The sequence below is a fragment of the Microtus oregoni genome, unplaced genomic scaffold, assembly GCF_018167655.1.
Source record: "Microtus oregoni isolate MIOR12 unplaced genomic scaffold, Mior012 000009F_ref0000495, whole genome shotgun sequence".
Classification (NCBI taxonomy): Eukaryota; Metazoa; Chordata; class Mammalia; order Rodentia; family Cricetidae; genus Microtus; species Microtus oregoni.
The window spans coordinates 11,491,214-11,506,177 of NW_024543068.1; the positions used below are offsets into that span (position 1 = coordinate 11,491,214).

A 14,964-nucleotide genomic window follows, 5' to 3' on the forward strand; every position below is an offset into this window, starting at 1 on the left:
TTCTGTTGCTGCAGCCACCAGGGATCTGTAGCATTTTATTTAATCCATTACAACACCCACTCCAGCAAAGTCACACCTCTTAATAGTGTCACTCCCTATGAGATTATGGGGGTCAATTATATTCAAACCACCACATTCCACTCCCTGGCTCCCATAAGCTTATAACAATATCATAATGCAAAATGCATTTAGTCCAACTTCTAAAGTCACATAGTCTATCAGCCTCAACAATGTTTAAAAGTACAAAATTCAAAGTCTCTTCTAAGATTCATGCAATCTCTTAACTGTCCTCCTCTATAAAATCAAAATAAAAAAAGATCACATACTCCCAACATTATATATTACCATTCCAAAACTTAGCAAAGGGAGCACAGGGAGGAAATACTGGACCAATGTAAGCTGAAAACCAGCTGGGCAAACTCCAAACTCTGTATCTCCATGTCTGATGTCAAAATACTCTTCAGATCTCCAACCCTTTTCAACTTTGTTGATTCCAACACACTTCTTTCTCTTGGGCAGCTTTCTTTGACAGGTATCTGATATCTCCAACATCTTGGGGTCTCCTAGGCAATCTAGACCTCACCTTTACAGCTTCATGCAATGACCTCTCTAGGCCTCCATTCAGGGACACCTCTGACACATGCCTGGCCTCAGTGGCTTTCTTTAGTCACAGAGGGAGATTTCAAAATGTCTTTCTTATATCCTTGACTCTAAAGCCAGAACCATGTGGCTGAAGTTGTCAAGTTCTGCTGCTTACTGAGGCTTACTACCTAAGCTTGGCTGTCTTGAAACTGGATCTGTAGACCAGGCTGGCCTCAAATTCTGAGATCCACCAGCCTCTGCCTCTGAGTTCTGTGATTAAAGGAGTGTACCACCACACCCAGCTTTAAGCTTTTCTTTAATTCTTTTCCACAAATTAGAAATTACCTGAGTGGGATCTTGCCCTGAGGTCACCACTCCCTTTATCCCATTTCTTAATCTGTTTATGCCCTTGAATACAGCACTTAGCTCCATTTCACTTTTCTCCTTAGCTTGCTCCTTTTCATATAAATCTTGAGTTAACACTAATAACCACATGACAGAATCTATACTAGGCTGTTTTGAGATTTCCTCTGCCAATGAAATTAATCCAAAGATGCTTCAATTTAGCCTCAGACAGACTGCTTGAACAAGGGCAGAACAGCAGTCGCATTCTTTACCAAAATATCACAAGGACCATCTCTAGCCAGCATACTAAAATTCTCCTCTGAAACCTCTGAGCCAGGCCCCTACTGTTGCAATCACAATCAGCACCAGTGTCTTCCATGCTCCTACTAGGATGACCCATTAAGCAGTACTTCAAGTGTTCTTGCTTTTCTAATCCACAGTCCCAAGGTCCATATTCCTTCAAACAAAAGTATGGTCAGGCCTGTCACAGCAATACCCCACTCCCAGTACCAACTTCTGTCTTACTTAGGGTTTCTATGGTGGGAAGAAGCACCATGGCAACTCTTATAAAGGAGAAAACATTTAATTGGGGTGGCTTACAGTTTCAGAGGTTTAGTTCACTGTCATCATGGTGTGACATGGTGGCGTGCAGACAGACATAACTGAGCATCCTACATCTTGACTCACAGGCAACAGAAGTGGTCCGAGACACCGAGTGTGGCTTGAGAATAGATGAAATCTCAAAGCCCGCCTCTACAGGGACACACTTCTTCCAACCAGGCCACACCTCCTAATAGTGCCACTTCTTATGAGCTTATGGGGGCCAAGTACATTCAAACCACCACACTTGGTAAAAGGTAACGCAGTGTGTAACAGCAAGCAGACTTGCCTTCAAGGTCCTGCCATGATTTGCCCACAGCTACCACCTACAGGGGTTCCTGAAATATTAAATGTATACTTTGTAGCTTGGCTTGTGAGTCACTTGTCCCCTGTCTGTCTACTTCCTTTCCTATCTTTTCTGTAGTCTAAGAAAGAACAGGCATACATCTTCAAACTGATTACTAAAGGATGAGAAGAAATTCTTAGAATACAAAGTAAGCCTAAAGAGATGAATGCTCCCCAAATGAAACATGTATTTTGATTTTTCTTAGTAAGTACTCACTCACAGATTATCTATCTTCTAAATTCTTTCCAACATTCCTATGATTGGGTCCTAGTGGCTTCTGTTTTCCTTTCTTTCTTTTTTAAAAATTAGTTCCCTCAACTGTCTTTTTATATTTTTTAGGTTATACAACAACTCATTTCTTTTCTTTATCATTTGCCTTTAAAAATATTTAAAGTTTGTGTCTCTCTCTGTGTGTGTGTGAGCACACACACATGGACACACATGCACCCGAGCTCCTGCAGAGCCAGAGGAGGCACCAGATGCGCTGGAGGTGCAGCTGCCGGTGGCTGTGAGCCTCCTGATGCTAGAACTAAACTGTTCCTAGAGCAGCCAGTGCTCCCAACCACTGAGCCATCTCTCCAGCCTTCCTTTTCTTGTTTTAATAAACATATTTACAATAAATGACTTAGGCAAAGGAGTATGGCTGGGGGCAGAATACTCGCCTAGCATGCTGGGGTGCTGAGTGTGATTTCCAGCAGCGACAACAAAAACAGCTTGGGAGCAGATTTGTCCCAGGATACTGGTTTGTCGGACAGCATGCCCACAGCCCTTTAGTGTGAAGTATTTTATATTTCACTGTTACCTCTAAATTATAAGTAACAGGCATACTTAAAAAATATCACCAAATGAGCTTTAAAAACTCAAAAGGTATCTTTTAAATTACTTCTAACAAGTTCATTATGGTTAAAGAAAATAAACTGTTTGAGACGGACACTTTGTGGCACAGTATAGTTGAACTTCGTGAACATCCAAAATTACCTAAAAAAAAAAAAAATGTATGTTCGGATAGGAGCAAGCATAACTGTTAAAATTTTTAAGAGGCTGAGTTGTGACTCATATGTAAGTTATAAAATAAACTTGGGGGCTCACAATCAGCATTAAAAATAAGATGAGACTGGACAGACGGGTTAGTCATTATGAACATGCTCTATTCTTAAAGAGGACTTGAACTTAGTTCCCAGCACCCAGGTTGGGTGGCTCACAACCATCTGCAACTTCAGTCCCAGGGGATCTAACACCCTCTTCTGGCTTCCATGAACACACACACATACACATAAAAAAATAAACCTAAATAAATGAATAAATGAACAGAAAAATACTTATGACATTTTATTTCACAAATGCACATAGCTCTTTTTCTTGGATTGCATATTAGATGTATTTTTATTATGTGTGGTAGCCATAAAGATTAAAAGTTACCCATTAAAGCAAACTGCTAATTCTACACTTCAATCATTCAAAATAGTGTTATTTTGTTTGAGTTACTGATGGGGTATATTTCAATAAGGAAGCGCTACAAGTAGGGGAGGTGAGATAGGGGTATACGTGTGAAAACAATAGAACTGTCAAAGAAAATGTCAAATGTACAATTTAAAAAAACATATTTAAGGGCTGGAGAGATGGCTTAGAGGTTAAGAGCACTGGCTACTCTTCAGAGGTCCTGAGTTCAATTCCCAGCAACCACATGGTGGTTCACGACCATCTATAATAAAATCTGGTGCCCTCTTCTGGTGTGCAAGCATACATGCAGGCAGAACAACATAATAAATAAATTAAAAAAGAAAGATTAAAAAAAAGATCGCTGACAAAATTGGGAGCATGGGGGCGGGGAAGGTGTAGAAGGAGGGGAGAAGAGGAGGGTTGAGGAGAACTTGAGGGAATGGGATAGTCGAGATGGAGGAAATACAGATATGAGAGCAAGGAAAGAGATATCTTGATTGAGGAAGCCATTATGGGGCTAGCAAGAAACCTGGCCCTAGAAAAATTCCCAGGAATCCACAAGGATGAACTCCAGCTAAGACCCTAAGCAAGAGAGGAGAGGGTTTCTGAACTGGCCTTGCCCTGTAGTCAGACTGATGATTATCTGAAATATCACCATAGAACCTTCATCCAGCAACAGATGGGGAACAGAGGCAGAGACCCACATCGGAGCACTGGACTGAGCTCCCACGGTCCAGTTGACGAGTGGAAAGAGTTAAGAGTATGAGCAAGGAGGTCAAGACCATGAGGGATTCACCCACTGAGACAGTTTGCCTGAGCTAATGCGAGCTCACCAACTCCAACTGGACTGGGAGTGAACGAGCATGGGATCAAATCAGTCCCTCTGAATGTGGTTGACACCTAAAGCAGACTGAGGGGCCAATGACAGTGGCACTGGGATTTGTCTCTACTGCATGTACTGGCTTTTTGGGATCCTATTTTCTTTGGATGTATACCTTGCTCAACCTAGGTGTAGTAGGGAGGGCCTTGGATTTGCCACAGGGCCAGGTGCCTTGTCCTCTCCTAGGATTCGGGGGCGGGGGTGGGCGGTGTGGGAATTTGGATTGGTATTTTTTTTTAAAGTAATAAAATAAAATTAAAAAAATGTACTCCCTATAAAAAAACAGACACATTTAAATAAACCACCCATTATGATTTAAAGTTTGGCAATTTCTTTTTGTAAGCTATTACCTTTGATGATTTATATATTTTGAATGTACAATGTTAAGAATATACATGTGCTTAAAAAAAACAACCCTATCAGTGTCACACAAGTCCAGCTCCCTGAGTTAGACCCAGTTTGTTTCCTAGAACCCATGTAAAAAGCTGACTGCGATGGCATGCACCTGTAATCCCAACCCTCACTCCTACGGTAAAAGCGAGAGTGGAGACAGGAGGATGAAACAGAAGCTTCCAGGCCAACCAGCCTGGAGCATCAGCACAGCAACAGCAACGAGAAAGACGATGCCTTGACAAGGTGCAAGGTGACAGACAGGTGTCTTCTGCCCTCCACAAATGGGTGTGGCACATACATGCCCAAGTTCTCTCACGCTTGCATGCACAAAATATAAAATAAAATGGTTTTAGATAAAAGAAGAAAATAAACGGGGAGGTAGATGGTGGATTTGGCAGAGAAGCTGAGGGCAGGACAGCAGGTAGAGACACACGAGGGCAGGAGATTAAAGTCACACTGAAAAACGCCAGGACCTGGGCAGGGTTGACGCTGGGACAAGCCAGCAAGTCTACATTTTGGTTCATTTTTTAAAATCATTCTACATCTTAAAAATGATGAAGATTACGAATTTACTTTTGAGTACATCTCTGACTCCATCACAAATACAACTTTTGATGTATGTAATTCTTATTTTCTGATAGTCTTCGATATGACTTTGACACAAGTTACTTAAAATAATGCTTAAAAATTTCCAAATTATTTGGGTATTTTGTCATTTCACTATAAAGTGGTCAAGTAATTTTTTTCTTTTTGTAAATTTTAATTTACTTTTAAAATTTCGTTTTATATTCCATCCCCAGGTCTCTCCCCCATTTCTCCCTACCTCCCCTGCCAGCTACCCTCACATCCCTTCTCCCATGGGACATTAACAAAGTTTGGAGTTTTAAGTTGGGGCAGGACCAAGCCCCTCCCCCTGAAGTAAGGCTGAACTTGGCATCCCTCCATAGGGAATGGGCTCCAAAGAGTTAGCTCATGCACCAGGGTAGCCCAGAAGTGGTATTGCTGGGTCTTGAGGTAGACCGAGTCCCAATTTTCTGAGAAACCGCCAAACTGATTTCCATAAATTTGCACTCCCACCAGCAGTGGAAGAGTGATCTCGTGACTCCATATCCTCTCCAAAATAAGTTGTCCTCAGAACTTTTGATCTTAGCCATTCTGACAGTATAAGATGGTATCTCAGAGTTGTTTAGATTTACACTTTCCTGATGATTAAAGATGCTAAGTAATTCCTTAAATGTCTTTTGGCCATTTGAGATTCTTCTGCTGAGTATCCTCTGTTTAGCTCTGTATCCCATTTTTAAAATTGGATTACTTTGTATTTTGATGTCTAGTTTCTTGAGTTCTTTATACATTTTGGAGTTCAGCCCTCTGTCAGATGTGGGCAAATTCACTAAAATCAGGAACAAAACAAAGCTGTTCACTTTCTCCATATCTGTTCAATATAGTACTTGAAGTTCTAGCTAGAGCAATAAGACAACAAAAAGGAGATAAAGGGGATACAAATTGGAAAGGAAGAAGTCAAGCTATTGCTATTTCAGATGATATGATAGTTTACATAAGTGACCCAAATACTCTACTCGGTCCTACAGCTGATAAACACCTTCAGTAATGTGGTGGGATACCAGATTAACTAAGAAAAAAATCAGTAGACCTCCTATATACAAATGATAAGCGAACTGAGAAAGAAATCAGAGGAACATCACCCTTTACACTAGCCACAAATATAAAATACTTTGCGGTAGCTCTAACCAAACAAATGAAAGACCTGTATGACAAGAACTTTAAGTCTCTAAAGAAAGAAATTAAAGAAGATATCAGAAGATAGAAAGATCTCCTATAGGTAGGATCAACATAATAAAAAATGGCAATCTTACCAAAAGCAATCTACAGATTCAAAGCAATCCCCATTAAAATCCCAACACAATTCTTCACAGACCTCAAAAGAACAATACTCAACTTCATATGAAAAAACAAAAACCCAGAACAGCTAAAACAATTGTGTATAATAAAGGAACTTCCAGAGTTATAACCATCCCTGACTTCAAACTCCACTATAGAGCTATAGTAATAAAAACAGCTTGGTTTTGGCATAAAAACAGGTATGTGGATCAATGGAATCTAATCAAAGACCCTGACATTAATCCACACACCTATTAACACCTGGTTATTGACAAAGAAGCCAAAATGGTACCATGGGAAAAGGAAAATATCTTTAACAAATAGTGCTGGCATAACTGAATGTCGACATACAGAAGATTGCAAATAGATTCATATCTATCACCATGCACAAAATTTAAGTCCAAATGGACCAAAGACCTCAATATAAATCTAGTAACTTTGAGCCTGAGAGAAGAGAAAGTGGGAAGTAGCCTTGAACACATTGGCACAGAAGACCACTTTCTAAGTAGAACACCAGTAGCACAGACACTGAGAGCAACAATCAATAAATAGGGCCTCCTGAAACTGAAAAGCTTCTGTAGGGCAAAGGACACAGTAAATAAGACAAAATGACAACCTATAGAACAGGAAAAGGTATTTTTTCTTCTTTTTGAGATCTGAAACGTTCCAGTCTTAAAAACTATTCCATTGGGGACAAGCTATTTCTCTGCTGATTTGTTAATGATGTTGGTCAAAGCCCTATGTGCTCTTGTTTTAGATCTAATGTGCCTACAGGAATGGCAATACTTCTCTTTTTGGAAGGCACTGTGTTAGAGTGAATTTCTCTTTCTTCCAATATATTTTTTTAAACCTTTGTAAGCATATTTTCTACTCCAAATTTCTGACGTATATCTTTGTTTCAGGAATTCCTCGTCCCCCTGTGCCTGGCTCTAAGTCACTGAATTCTGGGTTTTCACAGGTAGCCCCGGCGCCTGCACAGCTGTTCCTGCTGCTTGGACTTTCTCTGACACCTCTGCGAGTTAAAGCACGATACGCTCCACTTTTAGGGTCTGTTAGGAATACGGCTCAAGTGTTGTCTAAACTGCTCTTCTCTCTCACACTTCAGTGTAGTTTAGGAGTTGGCAAAGCCTCCGGATCTTTACCATGAATCCTTTTAATCCACCCTCAGATCCAGGGAGCTTTCAATATTTGCTCATCTTTAAAGAAGAATGTCTTAAGAGATGCAGAGCGAGGGAGGGAGATCCATCAATCATGTTACTAGTTCACCCTCAGCAGGCAGGGTCGAAAGGTAAGGCTTTTAATCCAATGACCCATGTATGACACACTGACAGAAGAGCTGCTGTTCTCTGACTCTTACACTACCTACTGCTCACCTATCTACCACCTACACACAACTGGAGGGACTTCTCTGAGCGTGCCAGGCCCTGTCTCTCCAATGCTCGCACCAAAAGCAAACCTGAAGACCTCTTGAGCAATAGAGAGAAGACAGGAGAATCTAACCTCCTGACTGCTTATTTCTTCTAGGTCCAGACTCTGTCCCAGAGTGAGAGGCGGCCATATGGGCATATTCCACCTCCCACTCACTTCCCAGGCTGCACTCCCACAGGAAGCCATATAAAAGCCTTCAATGTTGTTCTTCGGCCCCGTCCTTCCTGGGTAGCACCTAGCAGGAATTCCCCACCACTCTGCATCAGAGTGGCATTGCTCTTTCCTCCATTTAAGGAAAGAGCCAGCCATTTAAGTGGTAAAACTGGCATGGAAAGGAAGGGGCTGAGTTCCTAAGTGCTTACTTTGGAATCTCAAAAGCAGTATTTTGGGATGATTAATCTGCATTTGCTGTACACATGCAATTTAAGAGGACTTGTTGGGACTTCTGAAGTCAGTGGTCTGCTGGGAAGTCTGTGGTTAGCATTTGGTGCCCAGAGTCCCAGTTCTGGCTTGGCCACCTGTGTACCCACCTACACTTATAGCCCATCCTATGCCCTCTTCCTCTACTTTCTAGCATGAAAACTTTACAACTACTAATTACAATGACCACTTTTAGAAATACGTTGAGTACTCCCTATATAGGATGGATAGACGTCATACTCAACCATGCTTCTTCAAATCATACAATAAAGATGGACAGATAATGGTTCATCTACAGCACAACAAGGAGGTTGGACCACCACAACTCCTGAGTACTTTCCTAGAATCTTCCCATTGCAACGGCTCACACAAGGAAAAGCTGTAACATACATACATGTGTCTTAATAGATGTTTATTTTTATGTTCTTCTACCATCTATTCCTGAGCAGGGTTCACAATGTTGACCTCCGCAAATACGCCATCATATGCAGATACTCAGTTGGACCTGACTGCTTAGCTAGATACCTTCCTCCTCCTAATCCCAAAGTCTTTAGCAAACACCACTGTCCTAGGTGCTGGCACAGGAAACCTTTAAAAATTCCCATTAAAGCTGGACGTGGTAACGCCTGCCTTTATTCCCAGCACTCTGGAGGCAGAAGCAGAAAGATTTCTGAGTTTGAGGCCAGCCTGGTCTATAGAGCCAGTTCCAGGACAGCCAGGACTGCACAGAGAAACCCTGCCTCAAAAAACAAAAACCCAAATTCCCACTAAGGTCACCTGAACCAAAGTGACGTAAGTACTGTAGTTTGGTCTCTATCTTCCTCCTGCTTTCTCTCTTTGTTCTCCTCTGTCCCATCTTTTCCTGACCAACCCTATGCCTCCTCCTTTCCTTTAGGATCCCAGGGCCACAGACTTGCTAAGCATATTGTCTATTACTGAGCCAACAGCCCTCTCTTACTTTCTTACGAGTTTCCCAAGTTATAACTATTTTGATCTGGTTCATTCAAACCCATGATGATCTTGTCAGTTCACCAGTAATCTTTAACCTCACTGGGTTACTTTTCCTGTGTTTCCTGGGAAATACATGGCTCGGAAAAGAAACATCACAAGGAAGAAACAGTTCATATGCATTTAGCTGTTCACAGCTGCCACCCCTTTTAGTTCAGTTATTTTATAGAAGAAATGCCACAAATACTATTGAAAGGAGGAGGTGAGATGAACGTTAAATTATAAAGTGTTTTGAGCAGTAGAGGAAAACTAAGAAAGGTGATTGGTACTATGTAAACAGTTAAAAATAAGCAAGGGGGAAGGCAGAGAAGGAAGAAACGACCACTCTCCTCACAGAACCGACACGTTACTCTTAAGTGGGATGGGGATCTATGAACGATAACAAGAACTGCTGGACCAAGAGAGGACCAGAAAACGGCTGTGAAGCCAGACTAAAACACAAAGGCGTTCATGAAGAGGCTTCCAACCGCATCAACGGAAAACAAGCTATCCTGGCGAATTTTTCGAGAGGGGCAGCGGGTTTTGTTTCAAAGATGGGAAAAAGACTTGAATATTATCATAGCGAAACAGGACCCCAGTGTTTTGATTTTCAACTCCCTCTGCACCCAAATCCAAGTGACATTCCATCTTTTATGTCCTATTGTTCTCCAGACTCAACCTCTAGGATGTGGAAACTGTGATGATGCTCTTGGAAACTGCTTCTGCCTGCCTGATGCCAGCCTCTGTGCTAGGAGAAGCTTGAAGTTCAACCCAAAAGCTCAGGGCTTGGCATGGGGAAATGCTCATTACAACTTCTCATTAGCTGTGCCTCTTGGGGCAACAGTGGCATTCTTGAGCGTGACTCAGTCCCAGCCGTCAGAAAGGATGGCTCTTGGTTAATGTGAGCTGAGCTGGAATGAAGGCTATAACAAGACGGGAACGAATGAAGCAACACAGCTTACAGGAACCCAGTAAAAGCGTTACACGAAATCCTCTCGCTTGTCGTCTCTGTCAACCACAATATCAGGGAAGCCTTAGTTAGCACATACTGTGTAGCACTCACTGTATTGTGCTCAGCATTTCAGAACTCACTTCTCTTCAGGATCCTTTAGCCAGGTACTATTGTCACTATTCCTATTTTTTAAATTTAAACATTTATTTTAACTGATTCATTTCATATGCATTAGTGTTTTGCCTGCATGTATGTCTGCGCAAGGGTGTTGGATCCCCTGGAAGTGGAGTTACAGGTAGTTGTGAGCTGCCATGTGGATGCTGGGAATTGGACCCAGGTCCTCTGAAAGAGCAGCCAGTGCTCTTAACCGCTGCACTGTCTCTCCAGCCCCATTATTCCCGTTTTAAAGGAGGGAACTGGATCACAGAGATGTGAGAGAGTTGTTAGGATGACCAGGACCAAGAATCGCTCTAGAAGAGCAGAAATGGACCAATCATGATTCTGATTCCAGGAGTCATGAAAATTTCTGTGGATTAAAATGACCGCACTGCTTATATATATATATAAAACGCAAACAAACAAACAAACAAACAAAAAACAATGAGGAAAGCTGCTGGGCACCTTGGGACTGACTGCCATCCCTTTAACTCTCAAGACTAAAATTAATGTAACTTATTGAGTCAGTTTAGAAAAAAAAACCCCACAAACAACAGCAACAACAACCAAAAAACCCCAACACTATTCTTTTAGGTGAGAAGAGGGCTTAGTTCATGAAAACTCTCTGCAAGCCTGATGACCTGAGTTTAGTCCCTGAAGCCCATGGTGGCAGGACAGCACCAGCACCCCCAGAGTTGTCCCTGACCTCCACATGTGTGCCATAGTCTATGTGGGTCCATTCCCTCCCCCCGCTGCCCCCACAGTGACAACCATGTGTGCCATAGTCTATAAGGTCCATTCCCTCCCCCCGCTGCCCCCACAGTGACGATGATGCTGATAGAAAATATCCCCAACACTGGGCATTCTACACGTGAGAGGGTGGAGGTCTCCACCAGTGCTGACTTAGCGCCCCAGATTTACGCTAGTTCTAAAGGTGAATTGGAAACTATTTGCTAGAACAACGCCTCCCAGCATGCCTTCTGATCCTTGGATTATATTTCTTAAATTCTGAAAAAAATCTTTGCTTCCCCCCTTCTGTGCATTTTTGATGCTGAGCTGTTTCCGGTTTTCCCACACTCCTGCCTGTCACAAAGAAGAAACCACAAAAATTCGGCAAAGCAGAATTTGCCCAAAGAGCTGCAATTCCATCTTGGGAGTCTGCAGGGCTCCCCTGCCAGCAGCAAGTTCAGGGCAGCAAGCTGTGCCTTCAAATTTCCATCCCTGCCACCCAAGTCCAGCTCTTTACTAGCACCACCCAGCCCCCAGGCCTATGCTGGAGAGTCCACAAGAACATATCAGCAGATTCAACACTTGCTTTCAAAGGGTTAGCTGTGAGCTTCTCAGTGCTGCAGAGTGCCTTAAACATCCATTAGAGGGTAATTATAGCCCACCTAGTTCCTGTTTATCTAGTTACCTGTGAAGTGGGTGATTACTGCCTCATTATTGCAAAGGAGGAGACCAAGGCCAAGAGATTAAGAAGCTCGCTCAAAGTGACCAGTTAAACGTGTAATGGGCGGGGATGTGGTAGACTGCACACAGGGACTGCACTCTTCAGGGTCTGATCCGACCTTCCGCACCCTTCCACTGCCCTTCACTTGTGCTCCAGAGAGCGGGAGGTCACTGCCGTGCCACCAGCTCTCCCACTCCTTAGTGTATAGCAGGTACCGAGTAAGTATTTGTTGGGTAAATGGATAATGAGAGCAATGTAATCATACTGAGAACCACAGGGGATTGTTTTGACTCAAATCCACAATGTGATTCACCCTCCAAAGGAGGAAAAGCGGTAACTACCTGTTCTGAGTGTCTGACAGCTAAAACTGAGCATGTGAAAGGCGGCCACGTGAGGAGTCTTCATGAGAAAGAGCGATGCATACCCTGGGTTCCTGTTTAGTATAAAATAGGTGGCCTACAAAAGGCATCAGAAATGCCATGGCTACACAGCTCTGTCATTACCACTGATAAAGTTAACTGCCTAGACACAAATGCGTAAATAAGAGAGGAGGGCTGAGTGTGACAAGAAAGGAAAGGACCTGATTCTGTAGTGTGAGCACAGGAGACCCCGAGGGAAACCTTTGTAGCCTCCTTTCTCCGAGCCAACAGCTCAGGACCACTATCTGGTGCACAGTCTGCAGCCCCTTTCAGAGGTCAGCAGAACTGAGTAGCAATAACCTTGAACCTTGTAGGTACCGTATCCCAATTACCAGGGGATCTAAAGGCACAGTGGCCGCTCCCCTACAGGACAGAGCCCAGATACTGCACACGCCTCCTCAGATGATTCCAATTTGGAACCATGGCAGAGGCCCAAGTTTGACACCGTACTTCATCAGGTGTTGGGATTTCAATTCAAACGGTCTTGAAGGCTTTCTAACGAGCGAGCGCTGCTGGCTGAGGATTGACGCAGCCCTGGGAACTGCACATGCCATTACGAAAAACTTACTTGGAAGCCCTCTGGGATGCGGCCTTTTTGAGCACTTGTTTGTGATTGGATGGGGGCTTGGAGACCAAGGAGGAGGAACTTGGAGGTGGCACCACTTTTTGTGGCAGGGTGTTTGGCTTCTGGCCACCAGCTGTGGCACTTGAAATTCTGCAGCCTGCACCATTATTCATCGTCCATAAACTGGCGTTAGGTAGTGTCTGGCTGCCAAAGATCGCCTGTAAGGAAAAGGAGAAAGTGATCGATGGAGAGTTCCTTCACCACCCCTGGCTGGATGCAACTGATCTGAAATCCTGAACAGGGGCAAAGAGGAAGGGACATGCTGGTATTAAGTGTTAGGAGAAACTCCCCTCAGGTTGGCGGGACAGATCTCATTCAGAGAAGAGAGGTCTCTCAATGAAGAGTTGCCAGGAGCTTCTGAAATCACAAGGCACCTGGGCACTGAGGGTTTGTCAATACATACACGAGAAAAGCATTTGGTCTCTGAGCTCAGTTCCCTTTGCTGTTCAGTCTAAGGAGTGTTTAATGAATGTCCTTCTGCGTCAGAGGAAAATGACCTGGAAACATGGCTGGGATACTGCATTACTTCAGGACTAGAGGAAAGCAAAGAAGCCGGTGTGACCAGGGCACCCTGCGCTAACAGTTGGAGAAATGAAGCAGGAACAGAAATTAGGAGCCAAGTCATGCCTGACCTTGAGGGCTAGTTTCGGAATCCTAGGACAGTAACACCTCACTGAACTAAACTTTAACATAAGATGTAACACTTGACAACGCTTGAAGTACGTTTACTATATGAACATATCACCCAGTGGAAACACGACTGGCACTTGGTACCTTCTGCACGAGGTGGGCCCAGAAAGACCTAGAACACCATTTAAACACGGCGAGAGCCACACAATCTGCAGAATGTGAAGGTGCATTTCTTCCAAATGAATGCTTAGCAATACTTTTTCCACTTTTATGTGTGTGGTATGCATGTACATGCGTATTCATGTTTACAGGTGTATGGTACATGTGTGTATGTGTGTGTGTATTTGTGAGCATGTGGAGACCTGGCCTTCATGGTGGAACTCAACCTTATGCTGGGACTCATGCTCTTCCATTTTATTCACAGAGCAGGGTCTCTTAAACACAGAGCTCAGTGACATGGCTAGTATTAGCCAGCCTGCTGTATGATTCCCTTGTCTGTCTTCTGAGGTTGAATTACAAACTGGTCACCATTCTCATCTGGCATTTATGTGGGTTCTGGGAATCCAAATTGGGTTTTCACGATCATAAGGCAAATGCTAATGAGGCCATGTAAGTGCTCGGGGTCTGGGCCGCCACCTGGGCCAGCTAGAGTCCAGGGACCACGTTGAGGCTGGGCTGATGCTGATTTAAGAGGCCTGTCCTGCTACCCAGGCCCCTGGTGAAATCCCGGCTCAAGCTGCTACTGCTGGTCATGTCTGGGTCCTGTGGTCTCCTGTAGCAGCTGGGGTCTGGGTTGATGTCCACTACCCATGTTACCACAGGGGCCTATGCGAATCAAGTATTGAAGCACCAGGGCTGTGCAGAGCTGGCCTGCCCCTTCACTGGCCAGGGGAGAGCCCCCTCCTCTACTCCTCACGGGTCCTGGGATAATGGACCTGGATGGCCAAGGCACAGGAGAGTTGGTATCACTCCTCACCTGTCAGGGGTGGTCCCAGCAACCTACACAGACTTGGCTACCACTTAGGTACACATCCAGGACTTTAAGTTAGCACTCCCCAACATCTACCCTAATTGTGACCTGCTGGAGCAAGGAAAGGGACTGGCCCTATGGAACCTTAGAGGCAGGATCTCTGGGAGGAGAGGAGTTTCAGTGAGGGTCCAGTATCAATGGCGTAGCAGAAGCCAGAGGCCTTGAACCTGACCGACAACACATTAGACGATGAACATTTACAAGTGAGGCTGTGTGGACAGAAGAGTACACGTCATGAGACACTGCAGCTCCCAGGGCCACCAACATGAATGAAGAGGCAGGAAAGAGGGAGGAGTAAAGTGGATTTTTTTTTTTTTGGCTGTTGTTGTCTGCTTTTTTTGTTTTTCATTTTACATTTGTTTTTTGATTTCCTTTTTTCAAG

General features: G+C 43.7%; 1 protein-coding gene across 13 annotated transcripts in view; it reads right to left on the bottom strand.

Moving 5' to 3' along the window:
• Ttll5 (tubulin tyrosine ligase like 5) overlaps positions 1 to 14,964 on the bottom strand; it is a 256,731-nt gene that overhangs the window by 49,356 nt on the left and 192,411 nt on the right. For all 13 annotated transcript variants that reach the window (XM_041658029.1, XM_041658025.1, XM_041658034.1 and 10 more), the window contains one exon: positions 12,866 to 13,080. In XM_041658029.1, coding sequence (XP_041513963.1) covers positions 12,866 to 13,080 — 215 coding nt within the window. The remainder of the gene's footprint in view (positions 1 to 12,865; positions 13,081 to 14,964) is intronic.